At 39.4% G+C, this 21,027-nt stretch overlaps 1 protein-coding gene and 1 long non-coding RNA gene across 20 annotated transcripts in view; both read right to left on the minus strand.

The window, feature by feature from the left end:
* Nucleotides 1-21,027, minus strand: part of eif4g3a (eukaryotic translation initiation factor 4 gamma, 3a) — a 70,585-nt gene that overhangs the window by 43,429 nt on the left and 6,129 nt on the right. For 11 of the 19 annotated variants that reach the window (XM_085159977.1, XM_085159970.1, XM_085159973.1 and 8 more), the window contains exons 2-4: nt 10,916-10,988; nt 5,625-5,789; nt 2,745-2,837 (exon numbers count right to left, since the gene is read on the minus strand). In XM_085159977.1, the coding sequence (XP_085016103.1) occupies nt 2,745-2,837; nt 5,625-5,789; nt 10,916-10,988 (331 nt within the window). The remainder of the gene's footprint in view (nt 1-2,744; nt 2,838-5,624; nt 5,790-10,915; nt 10,989-21,027) is intronic. The other 8 variants (XM_085159980.1, XM_085159978.1, XM_085159979.1 and 5 more) reach the window with 3 other exon arrangements.
* Nucleotides 16,519-21,026, minus strand: LOC146518042 (uncharacterized). Its single transcript, XR_014874153.1, has 2 exons — nt 17,977-21,026; nt 16,519-17,946 (listed from the first exon to the last, which is right to left on the minus strand). It is a non-coding gene; the product is annotated as an uncharacterized LOC146518042 (long non-coding RNA).

The following is a 21,027-nucleotide window of genomic DNA, read 5'->3' on the forward strand; positions in this document are numbered from 1 at the left end:
AAAAGATAAATTTGATCGTATAAGGCATACTGCAGTGAAATAAAGTGGCTTAAGTGGCAGAATTTAAAACAAGGCTTACTGAACACTGACTTATTTCCTGTTAGCTATGCTCTTCTGATACAGAAAGACTTACAAAGAAAGTAAATGAGACAATATTATACTGAAATATTTTCTTCTAGGCTTTTTGTGGTAAGATTTTTTTTTTTAAAGATCATTCCCGCTTAAAAGGTTTTCTTTCAACTACACTGAACATTTCAGGCATTTAAATTCCAGGCAAAGAAGCAAAACCACCAGCAAAACAAAAAAAACCTGCTTGGTAGTTAATATCAAGCTTAAAGTGGACCTATGATGGTTTTCTGTTTTTTTCCCCCGATTCAAAAAAAGTTGGAACGATTTCTAAAATAAAAAGAACAATTGCAGTTACTTGCAAATAGAGATTGCAATCTAGAAGTTCAGTTCCTTGGAATTGTTCATCTGCCTGCCTAACGATCCTGGTTATCTGTTCCACTGACGTCTAATGCATATGCATTATGACGTCATGTACACGCTCCATATTTTGGTTTGGAAAGCATCCAAGGTGGCATCAAGAGAAGCGCTTAAAAAATAATTTTAAAAAAAAGGACGCGAGGGCCAGTTGCAACACAAGCAGAGCTTTGATCACAACAAAGGGGGGAAATACCTCCAACACGCTCAAACATTTGACCACAAAGCTAAATTCATATCGCGTCCCATCCCGACTTGCAAACCACATACACCTGTATTTTATTCACAATACAATATAGAAAACATATCAAATGTTTAAGGTGGGAAAATTTAACTTTTAACAAGCAAATTTTAGCTTATTTTGAATTTGATGGCAGCAACACGTCTCAAAAATGTTGGGACTTGTTTTTACAACCACCTGTAAATGTCTGGAAACTGTGGAGAGTAGTTGCTAGAGTTTTGACAGGACAATGTCACCCTACTCTACAGAGTCTAGCTGCTCAACAGTTCTGGGTCTTCTTTGTCTTATTTTTTCATTTCATGATGCTCCAAATGTTTTCAGATATTTAAAGGTCTAGACTGCATGGAGGGCAGTTCAGCAATCAGACTCTTCTACTACAAAGCCTTGAGCATTGTCTTGCTGAAAAATGCAAGGGCTTTGCTGAAAAAGACATCATCTAGATCAGCGGTCCCCAACCTTTTTTGCGCCACGGACCGGTTTATGCCCGACAATATTTTCATGGACCGGCCTTTAAGGTGTCGCGGATAAATACAACAAAATAAAACTAGTACTGGTACCGAAAAAAAAGACGATTTATTCATAACACACGTGAAAAGACCAAGGAAAACCGAGTAAACAATAAAAACGATAACAAAATAACGCTGAAAACCGTTAAAAACCCTGAAAACTATACATTTCACACCTGAGCCTCAACTCTCGCGGCCCGGTACCAAACGACTCAAGGACCAGTACCGGTCCGAGGCCCGGGGGTTGGGGACCGCTGATCTAGATGACAGCAGATATTTCTCTGATGCCTTTCCAAATGTGCGAGCTTCAAATTCTATAGGCACTAATGCAAATTTTTATTTCTGATTGCAAACAATTTTCCGCTTAAGCTCTAGCGGTTTCTTTTATGTACCACTTATTTGTGTACCACAGTTATTTGAAATGTGTTGCTGCTAAAATTTGTCATCAAACTCTAAAATCTCAGTTTAAACATTTGATATGATTTCTATTTTCTTTTGTAAATCAAATATGGGTTTTGAGATTTGCAAATCATTGTGCTCTGTTTTTAAATGTAAATAAATTCCAACTTTTTTGGAATTGGAGTTTGTATATATATTCTTACAGTGTTGGATGTTCACATTAAACATGTCATAGTTGTTAATGAGGTAAGCATATCCATAAGTAATCCCTATGAGAGAAAAATATGCTTTTTAAATCTTCTGTTTGTGAGAGGCAGCCAATCAGAAGAAATTTAGCTTAAAAGGAGGTTGACCTTAAAGGGAAAGGAGGTGAAATCATTCATTTCAGTCAGAACTATGGGACCCAGTATAAGTCAAGTAATCGTTTTTATGCAAAGCCATAGTAGGAAAGTCAAAGAATAAAATAAACGGAACTAGAAATGAGCGCAACAGGTCCACTTTAAGCTTCCCTTAGACAGTGAGTAAAGCTTATATAAAGAATTGCCACTTTGGTGTAATTTACATTCCTTTATTCTGCACAAGAATTGTATTGAAAAGCCTGAATTTAACATGATGACACACCTGACAGCACCTGAACAGCTCTTACTTTCCAGCTACTCACTAACTGCAACATCTGAATTCTGATTATTCAAAACATGATAAAAAATACTGATCCCAGGACTGATCTGAATTCTCTTTCCTGTAGCTAAAAGTTAATTTCCTACTATTTCTCACTGTCAGTAACTGTATAAAGTACTAAATGCAGATGAAAGGCGGAAAAAAAATACACCAAAAGAGACTCATTTCCAATATGTTACCACCAACAACAAGCCCATAAACAGCCTCTATGGAGACAATGGGGGAGACTTTATTAAATAAATATAGCCTGTATCGAGGTACCCCAGTGCCACAATCAAGCTAAGATCAATCATCAACTTACATGGATTTTCTAGCTTCTAAAAAGTGAAAATGTTCTTACTTCGTAAAGCTATCAAACAGAGTTCCACTAAAACACAAAACTGTTTGGGTTCTTGGAGGCAGGTGTGCTGTAAATCCAGCACCAGAGTGGCACTCACCGGGCGACTCTGTGGCTGTGCATTCATTGGCTGCGTCTGGGGAGAGTACACTAAAGGTGCGGAGCCAGCATTTTGCCCAGGGTTGTATGGAGACTGTAAAAAGAAGAAATAGAAACAGAAAAAAAGAAGGCTTAATGTATACTGAGCAAAAAATGTGCAGCAATCAGTCCCTAGTCATTTAAGAGAAAGTGCACTGCAAAGGACCTAAACTATAGACAACACACTAAAACACAGCACTAAATAATTTTGGGTGTAGCTGGGAGAAAGTGTTTTCAATCAGGGTTTATGTACTGTGCAAAGATAATTGGTACCCCCAAGGACTGCAAATCCTGTGTTCCTTTATTTTTCATCTAGTGTGCATTGAAGCTAAGCAGAGGTGGGTTTAAGCAGATCTGCGTACTCTTCTTCATCGTGCTGCTGGTGCGATGGTGATAATTTAAGTTTGTGTTGGCTGACAAAACTATTTATAGAAAGGCTGGTGACTGACTAGAGCTGCTTTAGGGTGAGGCAGTGGGCCATTAGTGTATCACAGTAAATAGGAAGAACTGGATTCCTTGCAAGCATTGTCACATTCTTCCAGAGAAGCTGAGCCACAGAGTCTACATGCTTTAAAGTGACAGCAGCAAGGCAGCAGCAGTGTCACTGTCTGATGTTGTTTATGTCTTTCTGATTAATAGACTGACCTTTCACAAAGTTACCTGTATACATCTAGGTGTTTTTCAAAATGAAAAGAGGAATCACCTGGATGCAGTACCTAACTAAAAAGCGACAAGCGTGTGAATCTTCTCATAATGCTCAACTCTGATTTATTTCTGCTTTGCCCTTGTAAATTCTGTCATAGCCTCACCCAATCTCCATCAAACGGGTTAGGATTTTACTGTAGTTACAGACAGAGAGGAAAACGTCCTTGCTGGATTTCTACCCAATATTTATCCCATGCCTAAACCCAACCGTCTCAAATATAAAATCGGTCACAGTATGTCTACTGTGATTAGGGATGGGTACCGGTATCCGGTGCCATCATGGCACCGGTTCTGACATAAACGGTAGTAACCAGACCGAAAAGCAGCGCGCATTTCGGTGCTTTATTTCGGTGCTTTTTTTTCCTGAGCTGTGATACACTTTCTTCTTCCTTACATTTCTATTGGCGGTTGGCAAACAACTGAAAGGTGCATTACCGCCACCAACTGGTATGGAATGATACACTTTAGATTCTAGCCAATCATTTTACGTTTCGAGGATAGTAGGCGGGTCCAGGTACGTACGTTCTTTTAGAGCAGAGCTACAGAGCTAAAAATGCCCAAGGCAAAGCGGTCAAAAGTCTGGCTGTACTTCACAGCAAAAGATGCTAACTCAGCAGCCTGCAACAAGTGCTTTAAGCTGATACTGTCAAAGGAGGTCACACTTTAAATCCGATGAACCTAGCCCTGCCAGTGTAGCAGAAATGATGATGGCAGCAGCAGCCGTTCTTCTCTGCGTGAGTAGCTTAATGTTGTTCGTGTGTAATTTACGTTGAGTAAGCTAACCGCGTTATTAAATTAATGCATGTAACGTGAACTAGCAAACACCATCATAGCTACATGCGGCTGTCTTCTTGTTTGATGTCAGATACTCCCTTCACCCTGGCCAAAAAGGCTAAAATGACCGAAGAAAAAGTGGGAAAACAGCTAAACATGAGAGGTTTTTGGACAAAGTTTGTGTTTTTTCCATTGTTTAAGCACTGCTTCCAGCCCAGAGTGATACCATATATGCCGTATACCTGCAGAAAAGACTAACATTGTTATCTTTTTACAAAAAAACAGCTGAACATGAGAGGTTTTTGGACCAATTTTGTGTTTTCCAGTCTTTAAGCACCGGTTTGGGCACCGTTTAAGCACCGGCACCGTTTCAAAAGTACCGGTTTGGCACCGGTATCGGATAAAACCTAAACGATACCCATCCCTAACTGTGATCATGGCATATATGGATTCATACACACATGCATATCTCGATTTAAAGGGGATCTATTTGCTTTTTGTTTTCCTTCCTGTCATACAAATAGAGTACTGACCAAAGTGTCAAACGATGCGATCCACATGAGGTATGCCCTTAATCTCGCCTCACCCACCAGCTTTTTAAACCTTTTGTTTGTGTTGGGCAGCCAATTAGAATACAGCTTGCTTAAAGGGGATGGAGCTAAAACTGCTTTCAAACAAAATGTGAATTGAGGAGCTGAACTAAGGTTCGCCATAAGATAAATCCTGTCAAATAATGCATCTACTCTACAGATGGAGCTGGAAATTAGGACAAAACATCCACTTTAACAAGCCCCCAACCCCAATCAAATACTTTATAGAACTGCTTTTTATACTGCTTACTTGACCAGTGGGACAAAATGTCAAATAACTAATATTTAAGCTTCTAAACATAATTATCAGTATAAAACTGTGAATTAATCCAACATAACTTAATAATACTCTCATAATAAGGTTGAGTTTGTGTTCTAATTCTCTCACAAAATCTTACAGGTCAAGTAAACATTCTTTCTAAGTACGCATAAGCCCTATAGGAGACTGGGAAAAATAAACAGGCTGGACTGTTTATCTCCCTCATGCACACATGACTTAGCGCTGCATTAGAAATGTTGTGAAATTAGAGAAGTGACAAACATGAAAATGAAGGCTGACGTAAGAAAGGAGAACAAAAGAACAAAGGGTAGGTGTAGGCAACATGACCAAAACTAATACAGGGTGTCTACAGGTACAAAAAAATAAATAAATACAATTTAACACACATCAAATGTGGAAATATAGTTGTTCTATGTGGACACACTGAACCTGTTTCACAATGAACAACATGAAAATGCAGAGAGGATGACGGCGGTCACAGTGACAAACTCACCCCTCCGCCTGCCTCCCAGCCCTTAGGGTAGCGATATGGGGAAGCTGTGGGTACTGATACCTGAGAGAGCGCCGGGGAATGGGCATGACCAGGCGGGGTGCCCGGCAAATTAGTGTGTCCCTTTGTGATGTCGTGAGCAGGGTAAGAAGGACCATGCCTGGACACCTGTATGAAACGAAGCAGTAAAATTAAAGATTTAAACAAAATGATATATTATTCCAGGCTGGTGCAGAGGAGGAACAGCAGTGGCGGGGCTCCACAGGTCATTAGTCCTCCCTCCTGCTGAGGGATGTAAATTAAGCGCTCAAGCAGCAGGATTAGCCCCTGTATTTATGCAGAGAGGTGAAGACCTTCAACATGCATGGCTGCTGAAGGCTGCTGCACTTTGCTAAAAACTCGACTGCGGCCTCTTCTGTAGCCTGCTGTGCAAGTATGTCTGGGCCTCATATGGCAAAACTGGGTCAAATAATCTGTGATAGATAGAGAATATTCTGTGCAACAGATAGAAGTGAGTCATGTCAAACAGGCTTGAGCCACAGGGAAGGGTTCAGGGTGGGTACCGGCCGTGAGCAGTATCAGACAAAGCTGAGATTTTTTATTCAGCTCTCTGTGGTGTGGCAGGATGGGCCTTGGCAGCTGTAGCTATGGGCTGGCCCCACTGCAGGTGCTGCTTGTTGCTGCAGCAGGCCTGAAAACACCAGGGAATGAGACAGGATACTGCAGGAAGAAATCAGTAAGCAGACAAGGAGGGGAAATGGAAAGCTAGGCAAGCCTTCTTCTTCTCTTTTTTTCTCCTCTAACAAGGGCTGCTTTTCTATGTTGAGAGATTTAAAAACTCTGCTACTAAAATTACAAACTCTCAACTTCAAATGTTTGTAACCTTTATAGCCAATACTCTGCACAGTCTCTATAGTATCTCTGCATCTCCACTGTGTGGCCCACTTCCCTCAGATGACCTGGGATAAAGCAACTAATCTAGCTGCTGTTACCAGGGGAGGAGCCTGCATTGCTTCAGGCAAGTGACTGACTCTGAGGACATACAGTGTGATGGGATGGGGGAGGGGAGGTAAGCAACTGTATGGGGGCTGTACATGAGGGGGAAGAGAAGAAAGCGCGGCTGAGTAAACCCCACTATCACCATACAGAGCAACGGCTTCATGCAACGAGTGCCGTTTATTTCCACCAGTGTCATCATTGTTGCAGTTTTAACCCCCCCCCCCTCAAAAAAAAAAAAAAACCCCACAAACTTTCTTGAGAACTTGAAAAATCTCATAAAGCCTCCAATGTTTTCATTGTTGTTAGGTTGCAAGGAATAAACAAAGCTCACAGCTGAACAGCCCATCTCCAAGCACACAGCATTTCCTCGTCTAATGTGCAGCTACTTACTGTACCTTCCACAATTCAGAAATGTTATCAGGGCAGGAAACATCTTCAGTGTGGTGTCAGAAAAAAAGGTCAATTCTAGCGTACTGTTAAATGCCAGACCCTGTAAAAATAGACACATTTTCCCCTAATAAATCAAAAGGTTAAAAAAAACAACCTTTTTTGTTATTTACCCTGTTTATGTGCCCTCCTTTCATTAAATATCAGTTAACGTCTATTTGAGGGCGTTGCGAATAATCAAATTTGATTTTCAACGATCATTTTGGCTTTCAAAGTTTATGAAAACAAGATTGAGATGAAAGAATAATCATGCCACATTTGTTTTTTTACAGTGATTCTCTAATTGATGACACACTGTCTTGAGTTTTAAATTCAACGCATGTACCATTAGACTTAGCCGCCCCACCCAAAAAATCCTAAATTCACTCCCTGCCCGGTTGTGCCAAAGTTTGGTTCAGATCACTTTTTATTGATCCATTTCTGTTGAATTATATTTACAATTCAAGAAAATCCAATGTTAAAAACTGCATGAGTGCATGATGTAAAAATCAATGATAAATGAGTCTATGTGAGAAATCAATATTTAGCTGAATTAATTACAGGAAAAAAAAGCATCACGTTTTATAATGGCTACTATCTTTATATAAATTGTTAAATCAATATCAGGCTGATTAATTGGTTTTGACATAACAGTCATGTGACTAGATCATGCGACAACATAGAAAAACATTCAAAACCCTGCAGCAAGTGAACACTGCTGATTTTTATACATTAGTTCTTTGTCTATTTTCAGCCTACCAATTGCTCCTGGATCTGCAGCATTTTTCAAGCATTTTCCAAAAAAAAGAAGAAAAAAAAAGGAAAAAGAGTTTATTCACAAGGTGTTGCACAACAGGCACAGGTGGTTTGGTTTTGCCTTGAATAGTTCAGAAAGCGCTCAAACAAATCTAATCACTGCTCGCCACATATTGATTATATTTCTAGTAGAATCAAGCAGGGCTAGCAAAAATGCTTTTTGCTGATATTTGTGGTCACGCTAGTCTTCCTGGGTTTGCTCTCTGTTTCACTGAGTACGTTGGCGAGGGGGGCAAGAGGTGAGCGGATAGGTGAAAGTAAAATAAAATTGTACTGTAAGTACAATAAAGGTTGTTGACAGCAGGGCAGGTAGTCCTGGTCAGAGCACTGGCAACTCTGCTACTCATCATGATATAATACACCTCCGTCAAGTGCAAGATTCCAAGTTTTGATCCAGTCCTCCATCTGGCTCAGCAAGAGCAATACTGGTAATGTTAAGCGCACAAGTGCACGCCATACAATCTTGTGGCATTCAGACTGTGATCATGTTCATCTTTCATGTTTGTAGAACATCCAAATTAAAAGAGAACTCAAAAAAAGAGCTCCAAAATCTGAAATCTGTGAAACAAATTAATAAATTTTGTTTTTCTGTGAAAGAACCAACAGGTCAAATATCTTGATATGAATGAAAGTTAGATTCCGCCACACTCTCCAGTAATCTACCCACAGAAGTGACTTTTAAGAACTTTTTAATCCACAATGCTAGATGCAAGATAATATGATTTTTTTTAAAAATCTCAGATACCTAATGCATCAACTCTATCACTGATGTTGGTGTATTTTGGTGATTTGTGTTTCTGTTTAACAGTTTACAAAAATTAAGCTGAAAAAAGAAACAAAATGAAAAACAAAAAGGGAGACTGGGAAAATCATCATTCTTATCTAAGCTGAAAACCAAAAAAAGACTATTCCTATTCTGTTCATTCACAAGGTGTGTCACAACAGGCACGGGTGGTTTTGCCTTGAACAGTTTCTGTTCTGTTCTGCTAACTGCTCGCCTCACACAGATTGCTACGCTGGGCTTATTTTTGTCTTTAGAGAGGCACAGTAGCTGTGGCTGGTCACCGACTACCAGGCAATACGCAGCCTCTAAAGTTCAGGCAAATCTAAATGTCTACCAAATCCTCCTAACTCATATGTTTATGCTCCAGGCATATGACAACAGAAACATACTACAAATTATGTAAATATTATCATGACAAAGATATGATGAAGAAAATGTTAATTAATTCCTGAAGGAGTCAGTAAATGGCAGAGGTACCCTGAGGGAACCAATCTGCAGATCAGGCCTGCTGTGATCTGATCACAAAAGAATTTCCTTACAGGTATGTGCTCTTTTAAATTACAAGCACATATGCATGTTTGCACAGTTTGTATTATTATTGCCCAGTTCCAAACAAGCCTAATGTCAAACACTGGACTGACAGCAAACAGGATCTCCACCATTATAGTCTTTGGCACTCTTAACATCGAAAAGAGTAAAAAAAGATTTCTGGTTAGAAAGTGTTTACAGTCACCATGCTGACGAAATTGCTGCTGCGTTTCAGCATAAAGCCTTCTCTTTGTTATTGCTACAAATAATGTTGTGCGATGTTGTAGCACCATCATTATAAAATGACAAACTGACAGGTGAATTAACCTACTGAACAGCTTTTGGTAACAACAAGCCAATCTACTCAATTTAACTTGAAATTGTTCACTGTGCCACATAAAGCCGGGAGATAAATAGTATGAGGATGCTAACAGCAAAAGGCAGCAGTGTGGAGGTACTTCACGCCTGCAGCAGCAACAGATTTTCTTTATGTGTTTACAAAACTTTTCCACTTTTGTACTTAACTGCAAACTGAGGCCGTGTAAGTGGACATGACTGCAAAGCTCACACAACAAGGAGAGGAATGCTATCTCTGTCTGTCTTTCTGACTTTCATTCATGTTATGTCCATTTTGGAAAGTTTATTATGAAATGTTCTTGTCAGTTCGACAGGAATTCAGCTCCATTCTGCACTCAAAGTGAAACAGAGTGAGATCAGGAAGAGGAAAAAACGAGTACAACTGTAAGACAGGAGTATGAAGCAGCCTACTGCTCTTACACCGAACTGAAAAAACTCCAACTAGTACAAATAACTTGAATAATGCCATAATAACAACATTGTACAGCAACTGGAAAATTCTGGATCTGTCCATCCTTAATTTTAAGCATCTTTTCCCCCTCTTTTGCTACCACACATATTAAATACTTTCACTTTAATTTCACAGGCAAAGAGGAGTGCTGAGTAAGCAGGACGTCTTTCTCTTCCTGTAATACATACCTGGAACATTTTACTAGTTTTCAGGGTTAACTGTAAAGCTTCAGATTTAAACTCCCAACAACCCATACCAATGTTGGTGTCTAAACCTAGGAAAACAGCATTTTGGTAAAAACACACAGAGGGGCCAGGAGGTCAGCCATCAGTTTGCTTCTTCTAGCTCACTGGTTAAAGGCACCAAAATTTGGCAATAAATAACAAATACTGAATATTTTTTATGAAAACATACTGACATCAGCAGAATGGAATGATTATTTTCGCTTATCAACTATGATACATAATGGTATTTTCAGCTGTTCCTTTATTTCCCAAGCAGTCACAACAGCAGAGGCATCCACATGTTAATTTGGCACAATCCTAGTAGTATAGCAGCTTGTGAGCTTTGAGGCCGGGTTTTGCGTCTCCTCCATGTGTTAACCACTACACCACAAAATTACAATGACATAATACATAACAAATTACAAAAATATTATTATATGTTTTCAGGTTTTACCTTCATGAATGAATGGTTGTACGCAACCGCATTAAATTCAGTAACCAAATTAAAATAAGCAATAATTTGTGTGACTTATGTGACCATAATAAAAGTGTGTGCAAAAGCATAAAGTCAGTACAACAAATCTGAGTCTTCAGTGTGTGTTTTTACTTAAAGTGTAACCTTCCTGCATATGCACTGCAGCATACAGTATATACAGGTGGATATGAATGTAATAGTGTCTGAAAAGAGGGGCTGCATGCAGTGACTCACGCTGTAGACTGCAGCGACTCCAGGCTGTGTAGGGAAGATTCGTTCGTCCAGTGATGGCTGAACCCGTGGGATTCTGGAAAGAGGATGTTAAGGGAAGTTCTTCAAGCAACAGAAGATAAAAACTGGCATCCTGCTAAGTCACAGACAGGTAAGATTCCTGTCATATTTTAGAAGAGGTGTTGCTGAGTCTAAATATGGCTGATTAAAGCATGCAAAGAGAACTGATCTGTTATGTTTAAGAGTTAAAAAAAACCAAAAAAAAACACAAATCCACTGAAAAATGTTCTGCAGTTGTTTAATTTAATTAAATACATTCAGATCATCAGAGGGCTTCCCTCAGACCCCATGTCCTGTAGCTTAATTTCAAGGATCCCCCCCCCCCCCCCCCCTCCAACCACACAAACCCCGCCTAAAATGCCCCATCTCTGAGAGTACACTATGTACCTTCACCATTTTGCAAGAGTTAAAGGGAAAATCTGAAATGGATTTCTGTGCTACTTCAGGCTGGGGGGCAGCTGGAGCACAAGAGTGAGGACTGAAACAACTATTTGGCAGCACAGCGCAAAATACGTTTAATAGTAATTCCCTTCACCGTCAGCTGTGTGAAGAACAAGAGGTTAAACAAAAACTACAACATAGCACAAAAGAAAATCTATAACACTCGAGGGTTTAATAATTGTTTGCAGTGAAACCAGAGTATGTGATCACTTTCTTTAAAGCTTAAGAAAGACATAATAAATCAAGACATCACTGAGATGTTAGAAGAGAGAAAAGGGGGAATGTGTAAAATCCATACAGAAAAGGCAAGGCCTGTGTTTAGTAACCTGCTCAGGCAGTTGTGTGCGACAGACAGGCTCACACACTGCTGATCACATGATTTAAGGGAAACCGAACGTCTGGCTTTCTTCCTTTCACCCAAATCACACCTCCCTTTGCCCTAAACTCCCTTCCTTAGTCCTGCTCTTGCCTGCAGGGCCCGTCATCTCTCTGGGACCCCTGCCAGCACTGCTACTCGTAACGAGATAAGACAGAGTGAAAAGAATTATTTAAAGAGAAGGCTGCGAATCACAACACGGAAGCACAGCAGGAAGCATTATCAGTTTCATTACCGAGGAATTTGGAGAAGGAAGACAAAAAAAAGAAGAAAAAAAAAAAAACAACAAAAAAAACCCACCCACACTACACACATACAAAGATGTTAGGAGTAATTAGAAGCTCGGTCCCATCACAATGATTTGACAGTCTATGTGAGGAAGAGTACAAAAACTACGTGGCATTTACAGTTTTCACCTTCTTTCTATTGGTGCTTTGAGAGCCAAACAGCAAACATTTCCCACATGACAGGTTTCTTCAATGATTTGCAGACTACACATGATAACTAGAAAAGCAACATCCAAGAAATGCAGCATTCGAAAGTAGGTGAAAAATACGAACTATACACAGAAAACAAAAAAAAGCACTTTTAAGCAAATATGTCACGCTTCTCCCGTGAGAGGATTCTCTTCGTTTTATACCACCATACACAGAAACTGAATCTTTTGTCCTTACATTTTAATGATATTACTCAGTGTTCTAGGAAATGTGACTAACATCAATATTTTCTAAGTTGCAATAGTAAAAATTAGTTCAAAGTATTTATGCTGGGTTCCAGACAGCCGTGGAGACCGTAAACAGAGGGTGGGGAGCAAAAGCAGGGTTCAACATACTAGGGCAACAGGTGCAAGTTCACCTCGAAGTCAAAGGTGGTAGTCAACATACTGAAACACAGCACGCAAAATAAAACTGTGGAAGTGCCAAAAACTGCAGTTCCTCCAACAGCCCCTGAAGGCTTGGTTCAAAACCAAGTCAACCCCCATAATTTTGCACGGTAAAATGTCCAACTTTACAGCATTAAAGTGTGTTTACAGACTATGTTAGCCCCTGTGGATAGCTCCCTGCTTCATAAAATCTGTAACAGGGCAATCCTTTTAAAAAAGTTACTCTTTTTTAACCTCCCTTTGTGTTGAGATTTTAAACTTAGAAGCGCGGACACCTAAATGACAGTTCTGCACACACGACCTTCATTTATTGACGTCACTGATTTGGACCTCTCTGCCATATTTATCTGTTGCAGTTTGGAGCATTTTTAATGGAATTGTGTGATTAATATAGCGGCTGTGTAATAAAGGCCATCCAAGATGTTTGTCTTACAGTTAATTAAAATTTAAATGCTGTGCCAGACTGTTTTTATGTTTGTTTTTTTAGTATTATTAGATAGAAGGTAGTGTGTCTTTACATCACACCCATACAGTTCATGAATATAGACTGGTAACCAAGCTTCCTAGTGTTAACTAGAGATGGACCGATCCGATATTACGTATCGGTATCGGTCCGATACTGACCCAAATTACTGGATCGGATATCGGCGAGAAATAAAAAATGTAATCCGATCCATTAAATATCAAAAAAGCACCTCACAAAACTTGCTACGCGGCATAACTCGGCTCATAACCGTAGCACGTAGCAGCAGTGTGCATCACGTGATAGAGCCCCTGTGTGTATTTGTAGCCTTGCTAGCAAACCAGCATTTCATCTATGAGGACGTTTTCCCAGAGAGAAGTAAAGCAAGTGTGTAAGTTCATCTCTGAATGTCTGTAAAGCGTTCCCACGTTAAGCTTAACAACCATACCTGGAGCGACTGCCTCTCTCTCTCTCCTGCTGCTTCAATCGTGAAACAGCTTAATGATCAGCTGATCGGCTTTTCTGTCGCGAGTCCGTCTCTCTTCTTAGTTTTTGGCCCACTTCTCACCAGAAAGAGGAAACCAGCGGCTGAACAACAGCAGCACGTTTAAGCTTGATAAGCTGTTGTTAGAATTTATTTAATATTACTTTCTACACCAGGATCTTTATCTACGTAGCTGACGGCTGGTAATTGTGCAGGGGCGGATCTAGCAAAGTTTAGCCAGGGGGGCCGATAGGGCATGAACAGGGAAAAGGGGGCACAAAGACATACTTTTCTTTCTTATTCTCATTTAAAATGTCTAGTTTTTAATAAATAATTATCTGACTCTTACACCCAAAGTTTTAATATTGTGTAAAATATATAGAAGTCCATTACTGTATATAGTAACTGTTAAGTCTAATATACCCTAGTAAGCTATAGTACTTTTTCCTTTGGGAAGATACCATCTGTGCAGTCTGCAATTCTGTTGAAGAAAGATGTTGAATCTATTTAATTATTCTTGAAAAATAATTTATTTTTGTGCATTTTCCCCCTGCATCAAATTAAATTTGATTACATCGATTAAGCATCATGAGGTGGTGGGTGGTTCCCTATTTTTTTTTTTTTTTGCTGGGAGTTTGCAACCCTATTAGTTAGGTTGCTTAAAATTTCTTCTAAGTACTCTTTAAAATACCAGAATAGGGAGGATGGAGCAGGTTTAACTTTATTAGATTGATCAGTGTTGCTGAACTATGACATATTTTGGACGCAGTGTATTTTTTACATACAGGTATAACAGAATAGCTTTAGTGTTGTTATTTATTTAAACTTGAGTATAAACTTATACAAAATGCAGCAAGATATTAAAAAAACGTTTTGTTGATTAAAAAACACACTATATCGGATTCATATCGGTATCGGCAGATATCCAAATTTATGATATCGGTATCGGTATCGGACATAAAAAAGTGGTATCGTGCCATCTCTAGTGTTAACTACTCCAACAAACACCATCCATTTTTTTTTTGCAGTCTATGACTGACACAAATGCCATTTCTAAATCTTCAATCAACTGCATCTAAAGGACGTCGCTATTTCAGCCAGAAGGAAATTTGAAAACAGTGACGCCACATTTCTTACAACATTGTTTGCTTTCAGATTCAAGATTTCTGTCAGTGCAACTGTATGATTATCCAAGTCTGACCACAATGTAGAAAAGATTATGTGTGACTCAGGTGTGCAAAGGTTTGACGTTATTAACTCATCTGCCAGTATTGCCATGCCAGCAGTGATAAAAGGAGTTGATGAGGTTGGAAACCATCAAGTCTGAGAGACAATTTGGAAGCAGCATTTAATTCCAAACCCTTCTAAGGAGGGAGAAAAAGACAACTGGGGAAGACGAGGCAGATACACCTGGTAAGAAAAAAAAAAAACTAACCAAAAACTGGCAGGTCTAAGCTTTCGACCACAGTCGCCAAATTATAAGAATGAGTCACTATTTAAACGGCTCAAAGGCAGCACGCAGATTTCTGTTGTCTGAGAAGGAAATCACCTGCAGCCAAAAGTCAGTTCAAGATATACCTTTCTGTAACATGCTTTGTGCCACACAAGCTTTTATGAAATATATACTTTGGTCTTTTAATTCTGCTACTCTTAACCCTGTTACATGTTTGCTTCTGAATAAGTTTAAAGTAAGTTTTGCATGGTATATTTCATTCTGCTTTTATTTTATACATTTTGTTTTAAGATAATATGCAAATTAAAAATTTTTAATTGCTTTCTGCAAAGCTCTTCTTTCTGTGAAAGGCAACACATAAATACATGCTGCTTTCCTGCTGCTGGGAAAACATGAGTCATTTCTTTAGCTCGCTCACTTTTTAATTGTTATGTTTTGAGTAAATTTGAGCGTTTGATTATTATACTACATTACACTTATTTAATCAGAGAGCTGGCCAAGTTTTTGGTTTTGCCAAATTCTATATCTGTAAATGGTAAAATGGTAAATGGCCTGTATTTGTATAGCGCTTTACTTAGTCCCTATGGACCCCAAAGCGCTTTACACTACATTCAGTCATCCACCCATTCACACACACATTCACACACTGGTGATGGCAAGCTACATTGTAGCCACAGCTGCCCTGGGGCGCACTGACAGAGGCGAGGCTGCCGGACACTGACGCCACCGGGCCCTCTGACCACCACCAGTAGGCAACGGGTGAAGTGTCTTGCCCTAGGACACAATGACCGAGACTGTCGGAGCCGGGGCTCGACCCGGCAACCTTCCGATTACAAGACGAACTGTCAACTCTTGAGCTGCCCTGCAACTAGATCTGCAACTAGAAATGATGGTGGTTTCACACATTCTTAGTTTTCCTTCCATATTAAAAGTTCTTGCGGTTTATTTTAAGTTTATTGAGTCTGTAGAAGAAAATTAATACTGCAGTGGTATATCAAGGTGATCGTGCAGGGAAACCAAACTGTCCTCAGACAAAACATCATTCATGTCAAGCTCTCCATGTGGGTGGTCGAGCAACCAGATGGATGCAGACACTTTGCAGTCATGCTCTACTGCGTGCATCAGGCATAACCATATCAGTAGATGACTGCACTAATTAGACATTAGCCTTTTTTTTAAAATCTCCATTAATTGTCTGCTTTGGGAAGGAGGCCAAGCACAGTATCAATCTAAAGGCTTACAGTTCAAAAATGAGAGTGCCAGTGCTGCTGAAATATAACCTATAACATCAAGCTGATCAGAATTGCATCAATGGGGGGGGATTCACATTTGACCCATGGACCGATTCAAGAAATATTTGAGGATATATAATCACAAACCGATAACGAAATAGTAACATTTGCCGTAAAAGTTGCTCATTCTGAAAAAGGAAAAAGGAAAGTGTAGTTTCTTATATTGGGAGGTACATTTTTGGTCTAAAACAGACAAATCTTTCTTGTTGAGATCCCAAGGTAGCATCAAACACTACTCCCTGTCCTCGACCCCTCCAGTGACCTACAAGCTTCATTTAGGAAGGAAAAGCTGCAGCGGTCCCTGCTTCATCATTAGCTTACTGGAAAGCCACTTAAGTGCTGAATGTGCAAGAGGCAGAGAGGGGAAGACAGGAGGAGATACAGCTTTACGCATAGTAAACGTCTGATCAGGAGGATGATACAGCTCAATAAACTAATTCTGAATAAATGCCGTTCCTGAATAAATCAATAAATCAGAGCTATAAAGTTAACAACTTCAAGAAATCACGACAAGTATCCAAAACAAAGAAGCAAGAGAGGGTCTAATGGAAATGAGAGTGGTCTAATGACTGATAAACATCATGGAAATTCTGCTGGGCAAAAATGTTAAATTACATGATAGTCCTACAGGCTCGTCTGAATGACGTAGACTACCTGCAAATTTCAGAGTACTTCCTGTACCTTCTCAAAGTGGACATACAGGAAGCGAGTGGAGACGACCCAGATGGTGCAGATACAAACCCTCCTCCCTGCTGGCTCAATGGCCACACACACACACACACACACACTTGGATAAAAGCGAAGCTCACAAAGCTCTCACTGCTGTTGCTGAGACTGCTCTTTCACTACAGTATGAACAATAGGCGGTAGGTTTTTGGATTCAACTGTAACAAACCATATCTTAAGCAGCTATGGTTGTGGATCTCTAAAACACAAATTGTATTTCTTTATAAAGATACAAATTTTAAATTAACGGGCAGGAAAGTTTCCACTTCTAGCCACAGACTGTAAAAAAAACAACAACAAAAAACAGACGGACAAAGCATAACGTGCCTGGAAAGTGAAGCCAATGCAGATCTACCATTAAAACATGCATTCTTTTCCAATGGCCAGAAGCTCATCTAGTTTAAAAATAAAGTAAATAAGTCTATGAGAAAATGGCAGTTGGTTGCCTTTATTTGTGACCTCAATAAACATTTTAATTTTGCCTTTGTGCTTGTCAGCTAGTTTCAAGTTTTATTCAGCAAAACATCACATTTATGTGGTAATGGGCATAAAGAGAAGGTGACTGACATTCAGTGACATGCATCAGCAACTACCAAATGCACATAAGGCAAAACTTTCTTTAACTTTAAAGAGACAACTAATTGGAGGTACTGATACCACTCACTGAACCATGAGTAAATGGTATATACAATAAAGGGCAATGCTTGTTACCAAGCTTAAAATGACCACTGGTGACCAACCACCAAATGAAAAGATGTCAAATCCAAATCCAATTTATTTATATAGCACGTTTAAAAACAAAAAGTTTGCCCAAAGTGCTGTACAGAAACACAGGGTAAAACACAAGATACAACCACTGACACTCACATAAAACATAATAAAACACATAAAAACCATATCAACTCAAGCCAGTCTGAACGCTATCGAAAAAAGGTGTGTTTTCAAAAGCATTTTAAAAACAGGAAACGAAGATGCCCGTCTAATATTTAAAGGCAGCGTATTCCAAAGTTTTGGGGCCATAACTGAAAAGGCTCGTTCTCCTCTACGTTTAAGCCTTGATTTTGGGACAACCAACAGCAGCTGGTCAGCTGATCTGAGGGTCCGTGAAGGAATATAAGGCTGAAGTAACTCGGAAAGGTATGGGGGAGCAAGACCATTAAGGCATTTATAAACCAGTGTTAGGACTTTGAAATTAATTCTGTGATGAACAGGAAGCCAATGAAGAGAAGACAGGATAGGTGTTACATGTTCATAGCTGTGGGTACCAGTTAAGAGGCGGGCAGCAGCATTTTGAATGAGCTGAAGACGAGCAAGAGATCGTTGGCTGACTCCAAAAAAACAGTGCATTACAGTAGTCAAGCAAATTACTCTGTGATTCGGCTTTTAGGTGGGACTGCCATTGACAAATGGCTATCACGAGTGTGTAGCATCTCTCAGTAGCTCTAACCATCATTTATATAAAAGCTATGTTTCTAACAGAGGGCCTATATGAGAAATAATGCCTTACATTAGGTAAGTTACAACTAACTATGAATTTGATCAACTAAAAGCACTTTGTTCTCATGACACTTTCTGAGGACTGACGTAATGCTGGTGGAGAAAGAGTTATTTATATTTACTGACGAGTCAGTCATTGCACAATGTACCTTAAAGAATGCAGTTCCTTGAATGGCCAGTTGGGGCAAAAATAAGCATGTTTACAACCTGGTATAAAAATGGTTTTGGTCTCAAGGGTGAATTTTCATTAACTTGCTCTTAAAATTAAAGCTTTACATTATTCATTATTGGGGCTAGTGAACTCAAGGGTTAACTGCAAATATCTAACAAATAATATGGCCCAAGAAATGTGTTCTCCAATTTGGGTGAGTGCCTAATTAAAATTAAAATAGCAGGTATCTATACAATACACCCACAAAATCTGTGGATTCACTTTACAAACCAAGCTCCCTAATTTTAGCTGATAACTTAGCACTACATGATAGGCTGAAAATAAAAGACAGATGTGGTTTTCTTAGCATGGCATTGGTTTATGCAGTCAGCATTTTAGTGTTTAAAACTGAATGTGAACACTGAGTGATGAGACAAAGCACACTAATATGATAACAACTTGTGAATGACATAAACAGGAGGCCTGCCTCAGCTTTAATTACTTTTTAAAACTTTTGGAGGATAACAATTGACCCCAAAAAATATATTATTTTGTATTCAATGAGCCTTACAAGCTGCAACTGAGTACATAAACTTATCATTTAAGTCTGAGGCCATCAGATCAATTGAAGCAAAGGGCAGTTTTCCCATAGGCTTCCAAAAAAGTGCTTCTTTTTGAAACCACAATAGTCACTTCCTGCTAGCCAATGAAAAAAATATACACTTCAGTTTGGCACTGGCTTCACTTTTGAGACATGGAAACTACATCCACCTTTTATATAGGTTATATGCAGTGTTGGGGAGTAACGGAATACATGTACCGCCGTTACGTATTTAAAATACAAAATATGAGTAACTGTATTCCGTTACAGTTACCGTTTAAAAAGGTGGTATTTAGAATACAGTTACTTTGTTGAAATAAATGGATTACACGGCGGTACTTCCCTGTTTCATATTGTGGCGGGTCAGGCCTGTTTGGGTTTTGTTTGACAGCTACGTTCTGTTGTTCCAGGCGGCAGCGTTACGGTTGCCATGGTTACAGGGTGACGCTCTCTCTCTGCGTGTTTCCTGGGTGAGAGAGCGCCTGTTGTTGTTGTGCTAAGCTAATAGGCAGAATGCTACCGGTATAGCTCTAAAGAATGTAGCATCATAGTCAGTGTAGTCCGTGCTGCAGGGAGAATGGACTGCCATACACGTTATGTGTCTGTGAGCGAGGGAGGGAGAAAAAGGAAAAGTACGAGCTGTCATCGAGCAAAAACGGGAGCTGGAAGCATGTAAATATAATAATAACCACTGCAGCCAAGAAGAGTGCCTGACGAGCCCAGTTGTAAGTAAGCTATTAAGACTCGACTGTACACCGTGTTCGTGTTTTCCTCCAAAAACAATATGTTCCGTTGGAGCAGCCTTTCAACGCCTCTCTCTGTCTCTTGCTAGCAAAGTGACCCAGACAACAAAGTAAAGCTAGTTTTCAGCTACAAGCCCGACACAGAACCCACCGTATTAGCCAGAGGTCCCTTTACTACGGTTCGGAGCCGCGGACCTTCAGTAACAGTAATAAATCACAGCAATAGTACATTCATGTAGTTGTAAACAGCATGATAATATATTAAGTAATCCAAAGTATTTAGAATACGTTACTCTCATTGAGTAACGTAACGGAATACGTTACAGAATACATTTTGGGGCATGTATTCTGTATTCTGTAATGGAATACATTTTAAAAGTAACCTTCCCAACACTGGTTATATGATCCTAACATAAAATCTGCAAAGGTCAAGGCTGTCATTCAAACTTTACATAATAATTTTAAAGCTTAAGACATGGCTGTGCTGAAAGGCAGCTCTCTAAAATGCTGCCAAGGTAAAAACTACAGCCCTTACTTACTGTTACCAAGTAACCATTTATTTGCAGCAACACTTATTTTCTGTGAAAATTGAGGAAATGCAAATTTGTTTGATGTGATGTATTTTAATTAATTTTATTGTCAGTAATGAATTTTCATAAGAATCAATGTGCAAGAAACATAGAGAAGTAACCCAAATAGTCCTCAAATACTCAATCTGCTTAGCACAAAATCAACAAAGTATGCAAACAACAATTTCCCAGATCTTACACGCTGAAAAAGCCCTTCTCAACTTCACACAAATTAAGCAATTATTTAGCTGTAGTGCACTGAATTTGTACAATTGTAGGGCAAAGTCTAAATTCTTGCACCTACACAAAAATCTAAATTTCAATGGAAAAAGTAATAGCACTACCTGCTGACAGGAGTACATAAACAACTTCATCA

Source organism: Neolamprologus multifasciatus, chromosome 5 (genome assembly GCF_963576455.1).
Source record: "Neolamprologus multifasciatus chromosome 5, fNeoMul1.2, whole genome shotgun sequence".
In the NCBI taxonomy this organism is placed as follows: domain Eukaryota; kingdom Metazoa; phylum Chordata; class Actinopteri; order Cichliformes; family Cichlidae; genus Neolamprologus; species Neolamprologus multifasciatus.